Source organism: Melospiza melodia, chromosome 7 (genome assembly GCF_035770615.1).
Source record: "Melospiza melodia melodia isolate bMelMel2 chromosome 7, bMelMel2.pri, whole genome shotgun sequence".
Taxonomy (NCBI): Eukaryota; Metazoa; Chordata; class Aves; order Passeriformes; family Passerellidae; genus Melospiza; species Melospiza melodia.
In genome coordinates this window covers 28,149,962-28,163,591 of record NC_086200.1, presented here as the reverse complement: position 1 = coordinate 28,163,591, position 13,630 = coordinate 28,149,962, and the positions used below count along the sequence as shown (strand labels likewise).

The 13,630-nt window shown below is 56.8% G+C and overlaps 1 protein-coding gene across 3 annotated transcripts in view; it reads left to right on the top strand.

Moving 5' to 3' along the window:
- MAST3 (microtubule associated serine/threonine kinase 3) overlaps positions 1 to 12,449 on the top strand; it is a 35,680-nt gene extending 23,231 nt beyond the window's left edge. For 2 of the 3 annotated variants that reach the window (XM_063160908.1, XM_063160907.1), the window contains 21 exons: positions 815 to 890; positions 1,849 to 2,058; positions 2,144 to 2,245; positions 2,729 to 2,861; positions 3,355 to 3,422; positions 3,760 to 3,845; positions 3,966 to 4,174; positions 4,469 to 4,607; positions 4,814 to 4,946; positions 5,048 to 5,213; positions 5,435 to 5,536; positions 5,778 to 5,900; positions 6,216 to 6,325; positions 6,468 to 6,613; positions 7,141 to 7,361; positions 8,283 to 8,483; positions 8,568 to 8,794; positions 8,877 to 8,999; positions 9,119 to 9,255; positions 9,675 to 9,859; positions 9,967 to 12,449. In XM_063160908.1, the coding sequence (XP_063016978.1) occupies positions 815 to 890; positions 1,849 to 2,058; positions 2,144 to 2,245; positions 2,729 to 2,861; positions 3,355 to 3,422; positions 3,760 to 3,845; positions 3,966 to 4,174; positions 4,469 to 4,607; positions 4,814 to 4,946; positions 5,048 to 5,213; positions 5,435 to 5,536; positions 5,778 to 5,900; positions 6,216 to 6,325; positions 6,468 to 6,613; positions 7,141 to 7,361; positions 8,283 to 8,483; positions 8,568 to 8,794; positions 8,877 to 8,999; positions 9,119 to 9,255; positions 9,675 to 9,859; positions 9,967 to 10,988 (3,919 nt within the window). In that variant the 3' untranslated portion in view covers positions 10,989 to 12,449. The remainder of the gene's footprint in view (positions 1 to 814; positions 891 to 1,848; positions 2,059 to 2,143; positions 2,246 to 2,728; positions 2,862 to 3,354; positions 3,423 to 3,759; positions 3,846 to 3,965; positions 4,175 to 4,468; positions 4,608 to 4,813; positions 4,947 to 5,047; positions 5,214 to 5,434; positions 5,537 to 5,777; positions 5,901 to 6,215; positions 6,326 to 6,467; positions 6,614 to 7,140; positions 7,362 to 8,282; positions 8,484 to 8,567; positions 8,795 to 8,876; positions 9,000 to 9,118; positions 9,256 to 9,674; positions 9,860 to 9,966) is intronic. The other variant, XM_063160909.1, reaches the window with a different exon arrangement.
- Positions 12,450 to 13,630: the final 1,181 nt, after the last annotated feature.

Genomic DNA, 13,630 nt, shown 5'->3' with positions numbered 1-13,630 from the left:
ATTGATTATTTTATAGTGGTTAATGAGTTGCTGGCTGTTCCTGTGACTTGCTTTGCATAACGGGATCACCAGGCAGAGCCCTGGGAGGGGCAGTGTTGGGGAAGAAGGAAAACCATGTTTAATGAAGGTTGCTGTGGCCACCATGATGTTTGGTTGGGTTTTTTGTTTGCTGGTGAGCTGCAAAAAGGGCAACGATGGCACGAAATTGTGGGATCCAGAGGAAGGGAAAGATGAGCTCGTTCTTCAAAGCTGAGGGGATGGTGGAATATCCAGAACCTCTCAGTTCTGAATTTCCAAGTGATTTGTGTTTGGGGAGCTGGTTAAGCTTCCCTAGACCACATCCCAGGGACCTCCAGTGCCTGGGAGTGCTGGCCCAAGGCTGGTGACTCCTCTTGGATGAGTTTTCACCACTTGGAACCAGGATTTAGGAGCAGGGACCAAATTGCTCTCCAGGGGTAGTGACCATTTGCACAGATGTGAATGACCTGACCCGGGTAACGCCGCCCTTCTCCTCCCTCTGCAGCCCTGGACTGACGAGCTCTTCAAAGCTGAGGGGATGATTGAACACCCAGAACCTCTCAGTTCTGGATTTCCAAGTGATTTGTGTTTGGGGACCTGGTTAAGCTTCCCTTGACCACATCCCAGGGACCTCCAGTGTCTGGGACATTGCTGGGAGCACTGGCTCAAGGCTGGTGGCTCCACTTGGATGAGTTTTCACCACTTGGAACCAGGAGTTAGGAGCAGGGACAGTGACCATTTGCACAGATGTGAATGACCTGACCCTGGTAACGCCGCCCTTCTCCTCCCCCTGCAGCCCTGGACGGACGAGTGGAACGTTTGACAATGAGGTGGTGATGATGAACCATGTCTACAAGGAGAGGTTCCCCAAGGTAACAGCCAGGACTTGAGGGATGAGTGTGTTGGTGCCTCCATGGCATCCTGGCAGTGCCTTCTCCTCCCTGTGGGAGTGTGGAATCCATGGGTAGATCATGGGGGTGTTGGGGACACTGGAGACACAACAAACCTGGGGTTTGTTATCCACACAAGCAGGCAGAGGGTTCTGGAGACTTTGGTGGAGCTTTTGCAGTCTGTTGGAAGCTAGTTCCCAGGTGGGGGCCTTGATGTGCATGTGGATATTTGAGCTGTAGGAGGTGGTGGGATGAGATTCTGGATGGCCAAACCCTGTGCAGGAGGTGGGATGAGATTCTGGATGGTCAAATCAAATGCAGGAGGTGGTAGAGTGAAATCCTGACTGATAAAACCCAGTGCAGAAGGTGATAGGTTGAGATCCTGGCTTGCCAAACATAGTCCAGGATCTAGGATGAGATCCTCTATAGTCAAACCAACTGCAGGAAGAGGTAGGATGAGATTCTGATTGATAAAACCCAGTGCAGGAGGTGGTAGGGTGAGATCCTGGATGGTCAAATCAAATGCAGGAGGTGGTAGGATGAGATCCTGACTGATAAAATTCAGCACAGGAGGTGGTGGGTTGAGATCCTGGCTGGCCAAACACAGTCCAGGAAGTAAGATGAAATCCTGGATGGTCAAATCAAATGCAGGGGGTGATAGGATGAGATGCTGACTGATAAAAACCAGTGCATGAGGTGGTGGGATGAGATTCTGGATGGCCAAACCCAGTCCAGGAGGTAGGGTGAGATCCTGGATGGTCAAATCAAATGCAGGAGGTGGTAGGATGAGATCCTGACTGATAAAATCCAGTACAGAAGGTGGAAGGATGAGATCCTGGCTGGCCAAACCAAGTGCAGGAGGTGGTAGGATGAGATCCTGGCCAGACCCATGGCATGGGGACATGTGTTCCTGGCCATCACCATCCACTCCACCCTGCAGGCCACAGCCCAGATGGAGGAGCGCCTGCAGGACACCATCACAAACTTCTCCCCGAGCAGCACCCTGCCCCTGGCTGATGGGGTGCTGGGCTTCATCCACCACCAGATCATCGAGCTGGCCCGAGACTGCCTGGCCAAGTCCCAGGGAGCTCTCATCACCTCCCGCTACTTCATGGAGCTGCAGGAGAAGCTGGAGAAGATGCTCCGAGACGTGAGTATGGAGGGGCAGTTCCCTGCCTGGTGCCACCTCGTGAGGCCACCAAGAGACTCCTGGATTCTGTCTCCACTCCCAACAGGCTCAGGAGCGTTCTGAGAGCGAGGAGGTGAAGTTCATTGATCAGCTGGTGAGGAAGCTGCTGATCATCATCTCCCGGCCTGCCCGACTTCTGGAGTGCCTGGTAAGACATGGAGGCTCCTGTCTTGTCTTTCATGGTGTGTGCCAGCCTAGAGAGGAGGCAAAGCCTCCAGGATGCCCCTGGATCTCTGGAAGTGTCCAAGGCCAGGTTGGATGGGGCTTGGAGCAACCTGGGATTGTGGAAGGTCTCCCTGATCTTTAAGTTCCCTTCTGACCCAAACCATTCTGTGACTCTGTGGTTTTCAGGTTTTTTGGTTTTTCTTTTTGGTTGATTTGCTCAATTTCTAAAGCAGTGACCTTGTGCTGTGGTTCCTGATGAAATTTTCATCTCCCTTAGTTTTCCTTCCAAGGCCAACTCACTACAGAACTGCATTTTTTTTTTCCATCACCCATGACCTGGGGAATGACAAGGGAATGATGCATCCATGGCCTGTCCCCAGTCACAGGTGTCACCTGCAAGGCTTAGAGTGAAAATGTAACTTTGCAAAATCTCTCTTCTCAACTGTGCTTGGTTTTCCCCATCCAGGAGTTTGACCCAGAGGAGTTTTACCATCTCCTGGAAGCTGCAGAAGGACATGCCAAAGTTGGACAGGGAATAAAGACTGATATTCCCAGATACATCATCAGCCAACTGGGGCTTGTCAAGGACCCACTGGAGGGTAAGGAACCACTCTGAGGTCTGCAGGAGGATGTGGACTCCCAGTTTGTCCACTGGTGATCACAACTGAGCACTGGGGGGTGTCAGGGAGCCATGTAGGGCTGAGCTGGTGTCATGGCAGAGAGGTCACAGCAGGACCAGGACGATGGCCAAGTCCTTCTGGCCAGCCCCACATCCCTTATTATTGCTTCCAACACGTTCAGCAAAGCAGATTAAGCTCAAAAACACTTAATCCGTGGCCCTGGGGGGTGAATCATAATCCCTGGAGAACGCAGGAATGACTATAAAAAAAAAAAAAAGAATTATATAAATGTTTAACCTCGTGTTGAACCTCTTAACGTCATGACCTGAATTTCTCCATAGGATAGCTCAAGCAAAGCATGTGGCCAAATCCCCACGGGGTCTCTGGGTTGGGGGGGAGAGTGGTTGGGCAGGGGGTGATTTTGGTGGGTGTTGATCATGAGGAAAGTGAAAACCATCCCTGTGACCTGCAGAAATGGGGCAGCTGGATCACTTCGACAGCGGGAACACCATCACACCGGAGAACGATGACACCTGTGAGGTGAGCATGGTCCCACTGCCTGTCCCACCTGCTGCCTCCAGCTTCCTCCCGCCTCACCCCTCACCAGAGCTCCTGGCAGCTGTCCTAGGCTGGGAGCTGTTCATTTTGGATTGTCCCCAGGGGTGGTTGATGTACTCAAGGGGAAGATCTCACAGTCCCTCATTTGGCTTCTTGAGTGGACAGAGCTCAGAGGGGGCTCGTGATCTGCAGAGCATCTCAGGCTTCTGCCTTGGGGGTTTGACACTAGGGAGGGCTCTGGCAGAAGGAAGCTTTTGGAGGTGGTACATGATGGTGCTGGGTGAATTCCTCCTTCATTAAAAACCTGTGTGTTCCTCAGAGCCAGCCTTCAATCCCTGTGCCACGGAGGAAGCCCTGTGAGGGGGACTTTGAGACCATCAAGCTGATCAGCAACGGGGCTTACGGGTGAGTTGAGGAGCTCCTATCAGTTGTTTCCATCTGTAAACAACTCCAAAGCCTTTCTTTGTCCATGCCCCATGGTGTGGTGGCTGGAGGATTTGTGTTGAGGTCTGGATGTTCCTCCAGGGCCGTGTACCTGGTGAGGCACAGGGAGACGCGGCAGCGCTTCGCCCTGAAGAAAATCAACAAGCAGAACCTCATCCTGAGGAACCAGATCCAGCAGGTGTTCGTGGAGAGGGACATCCTCACCTTTGCTGAGAACCCCTTCGTGGTCAGCATGTTCTGCTCCTTCGAGACCAAGCGGCACCTCTGCATGGTCATGGAGTACGTGGAAGGTGAGAGCTCGGGACTGGACGGTGCAGGGAGGAGGGGAGGATATCAAAGCCTGAGTATCAAGGACACCACCTGGACATCTCCTGCCCTGCTGTGCTCCAGGGAAGCACAAGGAGATGATTTTGTGGTCCTGATCTCCATGATGAAGGTGGTGACTGTGGTCACCTAGGGAAGCATGGTCACCTATGGGAGTATTTGTGCCCCGTGCCGGGGGATCAGCTGCTCAGAGGGGCTGGTGGGAGCCTGCTGGTCCTGCTGAGCTTGCTGCCTTCCCTGAGCCCCCTGTGTCCCCACAGGGGGGGACTGTGCCACGTTGCTGAAGAACATGGGCCCCCTGCCCGTGGACATGGCCAAGATGTACTTTGCTGAGACCGTTCTTGCCCTGGAGTATCTTCACAACTATGGCATCGTGCACCGGGACCTCAAACCTGACAAGTGAGCCTGTGGGGCAGCTCTGAGCAAGGATGGGGCTTTGAACGGGGAAGGGAAAGCCAAGAGGGAAGGGCAGAATGGGTTTTGTTCCCCAGAGACTGGTTCTGTGCTGTTGCATCAGGACCAGAGGCCCTGGGGTGCGGCTGGTCCATCTCAGGTCTCACCAGAAGCAACCAGCGGCGTTGTGGGGTGTCTGTCTTCTCCTGCAGTTTGCTCATCACCTCCATGGGCCACATAAAGCTGACAGACTTTGGTCTGTCAAAGATTGGCCTGATGAACATGACCACGAACCTCTACGAAGGGCACATGGAGAAGGACACGCGGGAGTTCATGGACAAGCAGGTACGAGCTCCTGCTCCACGTGGCTGACCTGCCATCCCTGATAACCTCAGGATTTGTTGCAAAGGTCACTGCAGAGGTGTGAGCCCCTGCTTCCCACACAGGTGTGTGGCACTCCGGAGTACATTGCCCCTGAAGTCATCCTCATCCAGGGCTATGGGAAGCCCGTGGACTGGTGGGCCATGGGCATCATCCTCTACGAGTTCCTGGTGGGCTGTGTCCCCTTCTTCGGAGACACCCCCGAGGAGCTCTTCGGGCAGGTCATCAGTGGTGAGTGTCAGTGTTCCTAGCAGCCAAGGCTCCTCCTTTAACACGTGGGAAGCTCCATTCCTTCCTGTCACCCTCGCTGAGCAGTGAGGAGGCTCCTCAAGCTTTGACTCCCCATTTTGGGAGGGCCCTTCCCCTGCTGCAGCTCCTGGGAGACTTTCCTGCTGCCCAGAAGTGTCCAAACCCTTCCAGCCACCCCTTTTCATTTTCCTTTTTCCTTGCAGATGAAATTATGTGGCCAGAAGGGGACGAGGCTCTCCCTGCAGATGCCCAGGACCTGATCACACGGTTGCTGAGGCAGTGCCCCCTCGAGCGCCTGGGCACTGGTAAGCATGGCAGCCCCCTTAGGGGCACCTTGATTCCCATCAAATTTGTGTGGCTTTGAGTCCAAAGCATGTCCTGCCATGCTGAGGGTGCTCAGAGGAAGTGTCCTGCTTCACAGGGCTCCTGTGTATCTTTTTTAAGCTGTTTGCTCTGTGTGGAGGGCAGACTGTGCTGTTTGGGGTGGCAGTGGGAGCCCCCTGGATCCTGCCCCATGCCCCTGACGTGGGTTTCTCTGCCTGGCAGGAGGTGCACACGAGGTGAAGCACCATTCCTTCTTCCTCCATCTGGACTGGAACGGGCTGCTGCGGCAGAAGGCCGAGTTCATCCCCCAGCTGGAGTCAGAGGATGACACCAGCTACTTTGACAGTGAGGCCAAATCCATCCCTCTTCCACCTCTGCCAATCCATTATCCCAGCTGCACTCTGGATGCTCCTATGGGGGATGAAAATCTCCTGGGTGAAGCTGGTCGCTTTACAACCCAAATCACAAAACAGATGCAATCCTCTTTGCAGGCTGCTCACCCTTACCTGCTTCCTCCCCCAAAACTCCCCTGGGATTTGGGGCTTGGCTGTCACGCTTTGGGGCCCTGCTGCAGGCAGGATGTGGGATGCTGCAGGCAGGGTGACATCCCTTCCCCTCTGGCTGCAGGCAGGGTGACATCCCTTCCCCTCTTGCTTTCAGCTCGCTCCGAGAGGTATCGTCACTTGGACTCAGAGGATGAGGAAACCAACGATGAGGAATCATCAGTGGAGATTGGGCAGTTCTCCTCCTGCTCCCACCGCTTCAGCAAGGTGCTCCAGCCCCTCCTGCAGCATCCCAAATGCTTTGGCACCACAAACGGCGTGGCTGTGCCGAGCATCGCCGTCTTGGTGACACCACAGCACCCAAACTCCCAAATTTCTGCTCCTTGCTGATGGTTCCTCTCCCTCTCAGGTGTACAGCAGCTCAGAATTCCTGGCAGTCAACTCCACCCTGAGCCTCTCCTCCTCTGACCGGAGTCACTGCGATGACAAGGAGGAGCGGTGGGACCGGCACTCGGGGGATGAGGACAGGAGCAGGCCAGCGGGCACCGAGCCCCGGTGAGTGACCAGGGGGCTGCACTGCTGGGGTGGGCTCCTGACGGTGCCCAGGGCTTGTGTCAGCACCGAGGGTTTGTGCCAGCATTGGAGGTTTGTGTCAGGACCAAGGGTTTGCACCAACACTGAGGGTATGTGTCAGGACCAAGAGCGTGCACTGACACCATGGGTTTGTGATGGCACTGAAGGCTTTGTGTCAGGTCCAAGGGTTTGTGTCAGGACCAAAGGTTTGTGCCAACACTGACGGTTTGTGCTGGGATCAAGAGTTTGCACCGACACAGGGTTTGTGTCAGGACCAAGAGTTTGCACCAACACTGACCGTTTGTGTCAGGACCAAGAGTTTGCACCAACACTGAGGGTTTGTGCTGGGATCAAGAGTTTGTGCTCACACCACGGGTTTGTGATGGCACTGAAGAGTTTGGTTATTTCTGAGGGGTCAGTGGGATGTGTCCTGGGGGTGCTGCAGCGGCTCAATGCCATCTGCCTTGCCCACCTTGGCTCATCCTGATCCCTCCTGCTCTTCCCCACAGCCTGCGCTCCTGGACATCCGGCAGCTCCAGCTCCCGGCACGAGCGGAGCCGCAGCCCCACGGCGCTGCCCAGCACCCTCAGCCTGGACACCATGCCCAAGTTTGCCTTCTCCTCGGAGGATGAGAGCCCTTGTGTGGCGTCCAAGCCAGAGAGACCCAAGTTTGTGGTGGGAGACTCGGACGCGGGGACTGGCGGCGCGGTGAAGCAGTCGGCGTTATCCGGTGAGCAGGCTGCGGGCAGTGTGGGGATCTCTGGGGACAACCAGGGTCCTGCAGTATTGGAATTAAATCCCAATATTGCCGGATGGAACGTGCCTGGCTTGTCTGACCCTTGCTGCTTGACCAAGGACAGCAGCTGTGGTGGTTTCACCTCAGAGACACCTTTGGCTGGCTGGATATTGCAGCAAAAGTGAGGGTGCCACCTCAGGGGTCTCTTCCCTGACTGATCCATCCCCAGGATGGAGCTGCCTCTCGTTGGGTGCCAATATATTGAAATTAAATCCCAATATAGCCAGATGGGACGTGCCTGGGCTTGTCTGGCCCTTGCTGCTTGACCAAGGACGGCAGCTGTGGTGGTTTCACCTCAGAGACACCTTTGGCTAAGCTGGATGTTGCAGCTGGCACTAGAGACAAGTCCAGGCATGCAGGAACTCAGGTTTACCTCTGGCAGAAAGGCTTTAGGTGAAGTGAAGGAAAAAGAGCCTGGTTCTGCTGGAGGGTTTCAATCCAGAGCTTTTTTCCTGGCACACAGGCCTCTGAATGCAGCAACAGCTCCAACAGAACCAAGGCCACATGGTTGCTGTGTCTTTTTAACCCCAGAAAGAGGCGGAGGGAAGGGGTAGGGATCCCATCAACCAGGTATGAAAGGGGAAGTCTCAGAGGACAGATGACACCTGGATAGCCCAATGTCCCCAGGGCTGAGAGGCATCTTTTGAACTCTGCCAATCACACGATGCCCTTGATGGAATGTTAAGATTGATGGACTGCACTTAGCAGAGGCAAGGGAGGGGAAGGGAGTGGTAATTGGCACTCCTGGGTAAAGAACCGGGATACTGAGATAGCCTAATGCATCACACTGCAACACTGCAGGGCACGGGGTGGCTTCTCCACATCCCCAAACCCTCCCTCCTCCCCTCCACGCAGCCGATCTGGTGAGCCTGAACCGCATCCGCCTGCGCAGCAACAGCACCGGCACCAAGAACTCGACCCCGCGGAGCCTGGAGCCCAGCGGGGGCCGTCGGCTCAGCACCCAGAAGGATGTGCCGGACAGGCAGAGAGCCTCCCTGGGCAGCCGTGTGCCCAAATCTGCCTCCGTCTCAGCCCTGTCCCTCATCATCACCTCAGGTCTGTGTGCTGGCTGATTCACCCTGCTGGATTGGCCACTGCCGCGTGGGTTTGCCGGACTGAGGTGGCTCCTTCTGCTTGCAGATGACTTTGGTGGCAGCGCCCTGATGAGCCCCATCTCCCCTCACTCCCTCTCATCCAACCCCTCTTCCCGGGACTCCTCCCCGAGCCGAGACTCCTCGCTGGCCATCGCCAGCCTGCGGCCGCCCATCATCATCCACAGCTCGGGGAAGAAGTACGGCTTCACCCTGCGCGCCATCCGCGTCTACATGGGCGACAGCGACGTCTACACCGTCCACCACATGGTCTGGGTACGTGCCCTGGGGTCTAGAGGTGCTTTAAACCCCAGGAGGGAGCTGGGATCCAAATAGAACCGCTCTGTTTGTGTTGCAGAGCGTGGAGGAGGGGAGCCCTGCGCAGGAGGCCGGGCTGAGGGCAGGAGATCTCATCACACACGTGAACGGAGAGTCCGTGCTGGGTTTGGTCCATCGGGACGTGGTGGAGCTGCTGCTGAAGGTGGGTGACCAGAGCCACTCTGCTCTCCCAGGACATGAATTCATCATTGCCTTTGCTGGCAGCTGAGGCAGGAGCTAGCTCAGATCTGTTGCTGCAAAGATTTGTTTTCCATCTCCCAGAGTGGGAATAAAGTGGCCCTGAGGACCACTGCCCTGGAAAACACCTCCATCAAAATTGGTCCTGCAAGAAAAAACAGCTCCAAGACAAGGATGGCACGGAGGAGTAAAAAGAGCAGGAAAAGGGATGGCCAAGACAGGTAGGTAAAACTGGGACAAAATGGCATTTATTCCACTGTGTGGGGTACTGGGAAAATGCTGGGGATCTGTCATATCAGGGTGTCCAGTGGGGTCTGGTCCTGCCAGCATTGGGGTGGATGCTCTGGATCTGCCATATCAGGGTGGCCAGTGGGGTCTGGTCCTGCCAGCATTGGGTTGGATGCTCTGGATCTGCCATACTGGGATGTCCAGTGGGATCTGGTCCTGACAGCACTGGGTTGGATGCTCTGGATCTGCCATATCAGGGTGTCCAGTGGGGTCTCGTCCTCCCTGCACTGGGTTGGATGCTCTGGATCTGCCATATCAGGGTGTCCAATGGGGTCTGGTCCTGCTGCCACAAGGTCAGCACACTTGAGACTGACAGCTTTAAGGAGAAGCCAAATTATTCCTGTCCCCACAGCAGGAGAAAATCCCTTTTCAAGAAGATCTCCAAGCAGTCGTCGGTGCTGCACACCAGCCGCAGCTTCTCCTCTGGTCTCCACCACTCTCTGTCCTCCAGTGAGAGCCTCCCGGAGTCCCCCACGCACAGCCTGTCCCCGGGTCCCACCACGCCGTGCCGCAGCCCCGCTCCCGACCTGCCCTCAGGTACCCCAGGGGGGGATATTGGCTCGGGGCAGGGCAGGATGCTGCGTGTCCCTCGGGGAGGCCGCGTCCCTCCAGCCCTACAGTGACCTTTTCTCTTTGTACGGCAGATGCTGTGTCCCCTCAGAGCACCTCTCCCTCCTCCAGCACCCCAACGTCACCCGCCGGCCACGTGCGCCCCAGCTCCCTGCACGGGCTGGCCCCCAAACTGGGTGGGCCGCGCTACAAAGTGGGACGACGCAAATCCACCAGCAGCATCCCCCCCTCGCCCCTGGCCTGCACCCCTTCCTCGGCCCAGCGCCCGCCTTCCCCGCAGCGCTCCCCGTCTCCGCTCCACGGGTACCCCAAAACGCCCCATTCCTTCCAGGGCAAGACCCTGTCCCCCCCCACCATCGTCCGGCAGAGCTCCCGGCCCCGCAGCGCCGACTGCCCCCGCTCCCCCCTGCTCAAGCGCGTCCAGTCGGCCGAGAAGATCGTCACCATCCTGGCCGAGAAGAAAACCGGCGGCCGCAAGCTGGGCCTGGAGGTGATGTCCTCGCTGGATGGGGAGGCCATCGCCGAGGGGGACGCGCTGTCCTACCCCGGGGAGCACGGGTACCACCCCGGCAGCTCCCGGCTGGCGGAGCGGCACGAGCGGGACCAGGAGATGGTGGTGATGCGGCGGCTGAACCTGTCGGAGCGCAGGGACTCGTTCAAGAAGCAAGAGGCGGTGCAAGAAGTGAGCTTTGACGAGCAGGAGACGGCGGCAGGAGGTGAAGATGGTGGCAAGAGCGAGGAAGGGCAGGGCACGGCCGGTGCGGAGCTGCTGCCGAAGCTGAAGCCCGGCACGGTGCCGCAGATTGCGGTGCAGGGCTCGGAGAGCGACGAGCAGGAGCCGGCGGTGCCCGAGTGGGAGTGCCAGGGCTCCTACCCCATCAGCAGCACGGAGCAGCCCAGCAGCATCATCTCCTTGCCCTGGTGGGATGGGTGTGAGCACCGGGACCGTGGCTCCCAGCAGCAGCAGCAGCAGCAGCAGCGGAACTGCGGGCAGGGCTCACCCGGCCACTGGCAGGTGCCAGCACAGGGCCAGGAGCCAACGGGGGCTCATCTCCCGGCTCCCCGGGGCTTGTGGAGCGGGGCCAAGCACGCCTGAGCCCCATGCAGGCACCAGGGATGGCTCAGGCTCCCTGCAGCATCCCCAGCACCCCGTTCTGTGCGGCAAATCCATGAGAAAAATGTCCCCAGAGCCACTCTGGACCCTGGCCGGGCCGGCTGTGCCCCGGCTCTTCGGCCCCCTGGAAGGATTTTGTACTCCCTGAAAGATGCTCATATTTTTATAGAGACGCAGGAGCTTTTCCGGCAGCGGCGTTTCCCCAGCTGGGCCCCAACCTCTGTGTACAGAAAAGGACTCGATGCAAATATTCCTTAATTAATTTATTACTTTTTATAAGCTAAACGGGCAGTGCAGGACTGTCGCAGGGGCCAACCCAGCTCTGGGAGTCCCAGCCTTTCCCGTGCGTCTCCCAGCCCACTGTTTTCTAACCCACCTGCTTTTCCCTACTTTTAAACTCCAATTCTAGCTGGAAACACTCCAAATCTCCTAAGAACCCCATAACTCTAATATTTAAAATTAAAACAAAACCCCAAGTCCACAGTAACATCCCCAAAATGCTGGGATACAGAGTGGGGGATATTCTTTGCATATGGATCATCAGATGATGAGCAAATGGATCCTTTTATAAGCTTATAGAAAGTATAAAAAGGGTTTAATTAGTTTATTTGGAGATTTTATAGCCTCCATTTGGCCCTTCCAGGTGGGGAAAACTGAGACATTCCCCAGATGGGAATATCAATGGGACTTTTAGGGTCAGTTTTTGCTCTTTCAAAAATCCCATGATGTTGGTGGGTCAGTGCACATACACTTACAAAATCCCAATTTAATTTATCTTTTTTTTTTTTTTTTTTTTAATTGCCCTAACCCAGTGAGCACCTGTGCTGCTTCACTTGTAATTTGGGAATTTCACCCCCTTCTTTCCCCCCTCGTTGCTCTCTATCCAACAAACAACAGCTCAACCCAGCATTTCTCCCCCGTTTCTACCGTTTCCTGGCCTATAAACGTTTCCATTTGTTGATGCATGTTCTGGCCTCCCCTCCCCTGCCGTGGTTTGGTGACAGGGGCACATCCCTGGTTTGCCAACCCCGCTGCCATCAGGTGTCACCGTTACCCCGGTGGATTTTTGGGCTGCGTGTTGGATTCTTTCGTGCACGTGTGGTTTGTGCCAGGCTCCGTACCCTGCTTCTCCCGTTCAACTGGTGCTGTTAAACCCCCCCAAAAATGAGCAACCAGAGCTGCTCCGTGTTCCCTTTGCTTCTCCCTCCTCTCTCTGTAGGAAGGTCTTGGGAAGGCAGCGGGGTTTTGGGGAGACACCGGGCACCCCCGGTGGCATGGAGGGGCTTGGCTGCACACTGGTGGCGTGGGTAGGGTGGGAAGAGGAAATTTTTAAAGTGGGAAATGTCTTAAAAGCCGAGGGGACTGTGTGTTCCTGCCCAGTGCCCGGCTCTGTTCGTACCTTCGGGAAGTTTTATGTTGGATTAAAATCGTCCCTTGCGCTGAGTGTGGTGTCCAGTGGCACTGGAGAGTGCAGGGCAGCGAGTGCCCGCTCTGGGGGTGATGGCAGGGGGTGAACGGGGTGCCAGCACAGCTGGGAGGGGAGGGAGGTGGCCCTGCAGTGGCACTGGGAGGCTGGCACCCAGCCTGGCTCTGGTACCGGTCCTGATGTGGTGCTGGTGCCCGGAGCAGCGTCCCACACCCCAGTGACCTGTGCCCAGGGCAGTGCCCCGTGCTTGGTGCCACACCCCACTCCAGGTGTGCCCCATTCCCAAATCCCTGCCCCATTCCCAAAGCCCTGCCCCATTCCCAAAGCCCTGCCCCGTTCCCAAATCCCTGCCTCATTCCTAAATCCATGCCCCACTCCCAAATCCATGCTCCATGCTCTGTCCCTGTGCCGTGCCCGATGCCCCATGCCCAGTGCAGTGCCCTGTGTCCGGTGCTGTGCCCAGTGTCCAGTGCCCAGTGCAGGGCCGGTGCTGTGCCCTGTTCCTGGTTCAATCCTGGTTCAATTCTGGTACAATCCCGGTGCTGTGCCCCATTCCCGGGACAATCCCGGTACAACCCCTGTTCAATCCCGGTTCAATCCCGGTGCTGTGCCCTGTTCCCAGTTCAATCCCAGCTCAATTCCGGCTCAATCCCGGTGCTGTGCCCCGTTCCCTGTTCAATGCCGGTACAATCCCGGTTCAATGCCGGTACAATCCCCGTTCAATCCCGGTTCAATGCCAGTGCTGTGCCCCGTTCAATCCTGGTTCAGTCCCGGTTCAATGCCAGTGCTGTGCCCCGTTCCCTGTTCAATGCCGGTACAATCTCGGTTCAATGCCCGTTCAATGCCGCTACAATCCCGGTTCAATGCCGGTACAATCCCCGTTCAATCCTGGTTCAATCCCGGTTCAATGCCAGTGCTGTGCCCGGTTTCCGCTTCAATCCCGGTTCAATTGCGGTGCCCGATGCGGTGCCCGCTCCATTCGCCACCAGGGGGCGCCACCGCGCCCTCCCTCCGGGCTCTCTCGGCTCCTTCCGGAGAGTCTCGCGGGAGGGGCGGGGCCCCGATAGCGATCGGGCCAGGGGAGGGGCGGGGCCGGAGCTTTCGGTCAGCTCCGTCCTCTGTCGTCTGCTCTCGGTTATTTCCGGGCTAGATTCGGGCAGTTCCGTTCTCTCTCGTCGGCTGTCGGCTGTTTCCGGGG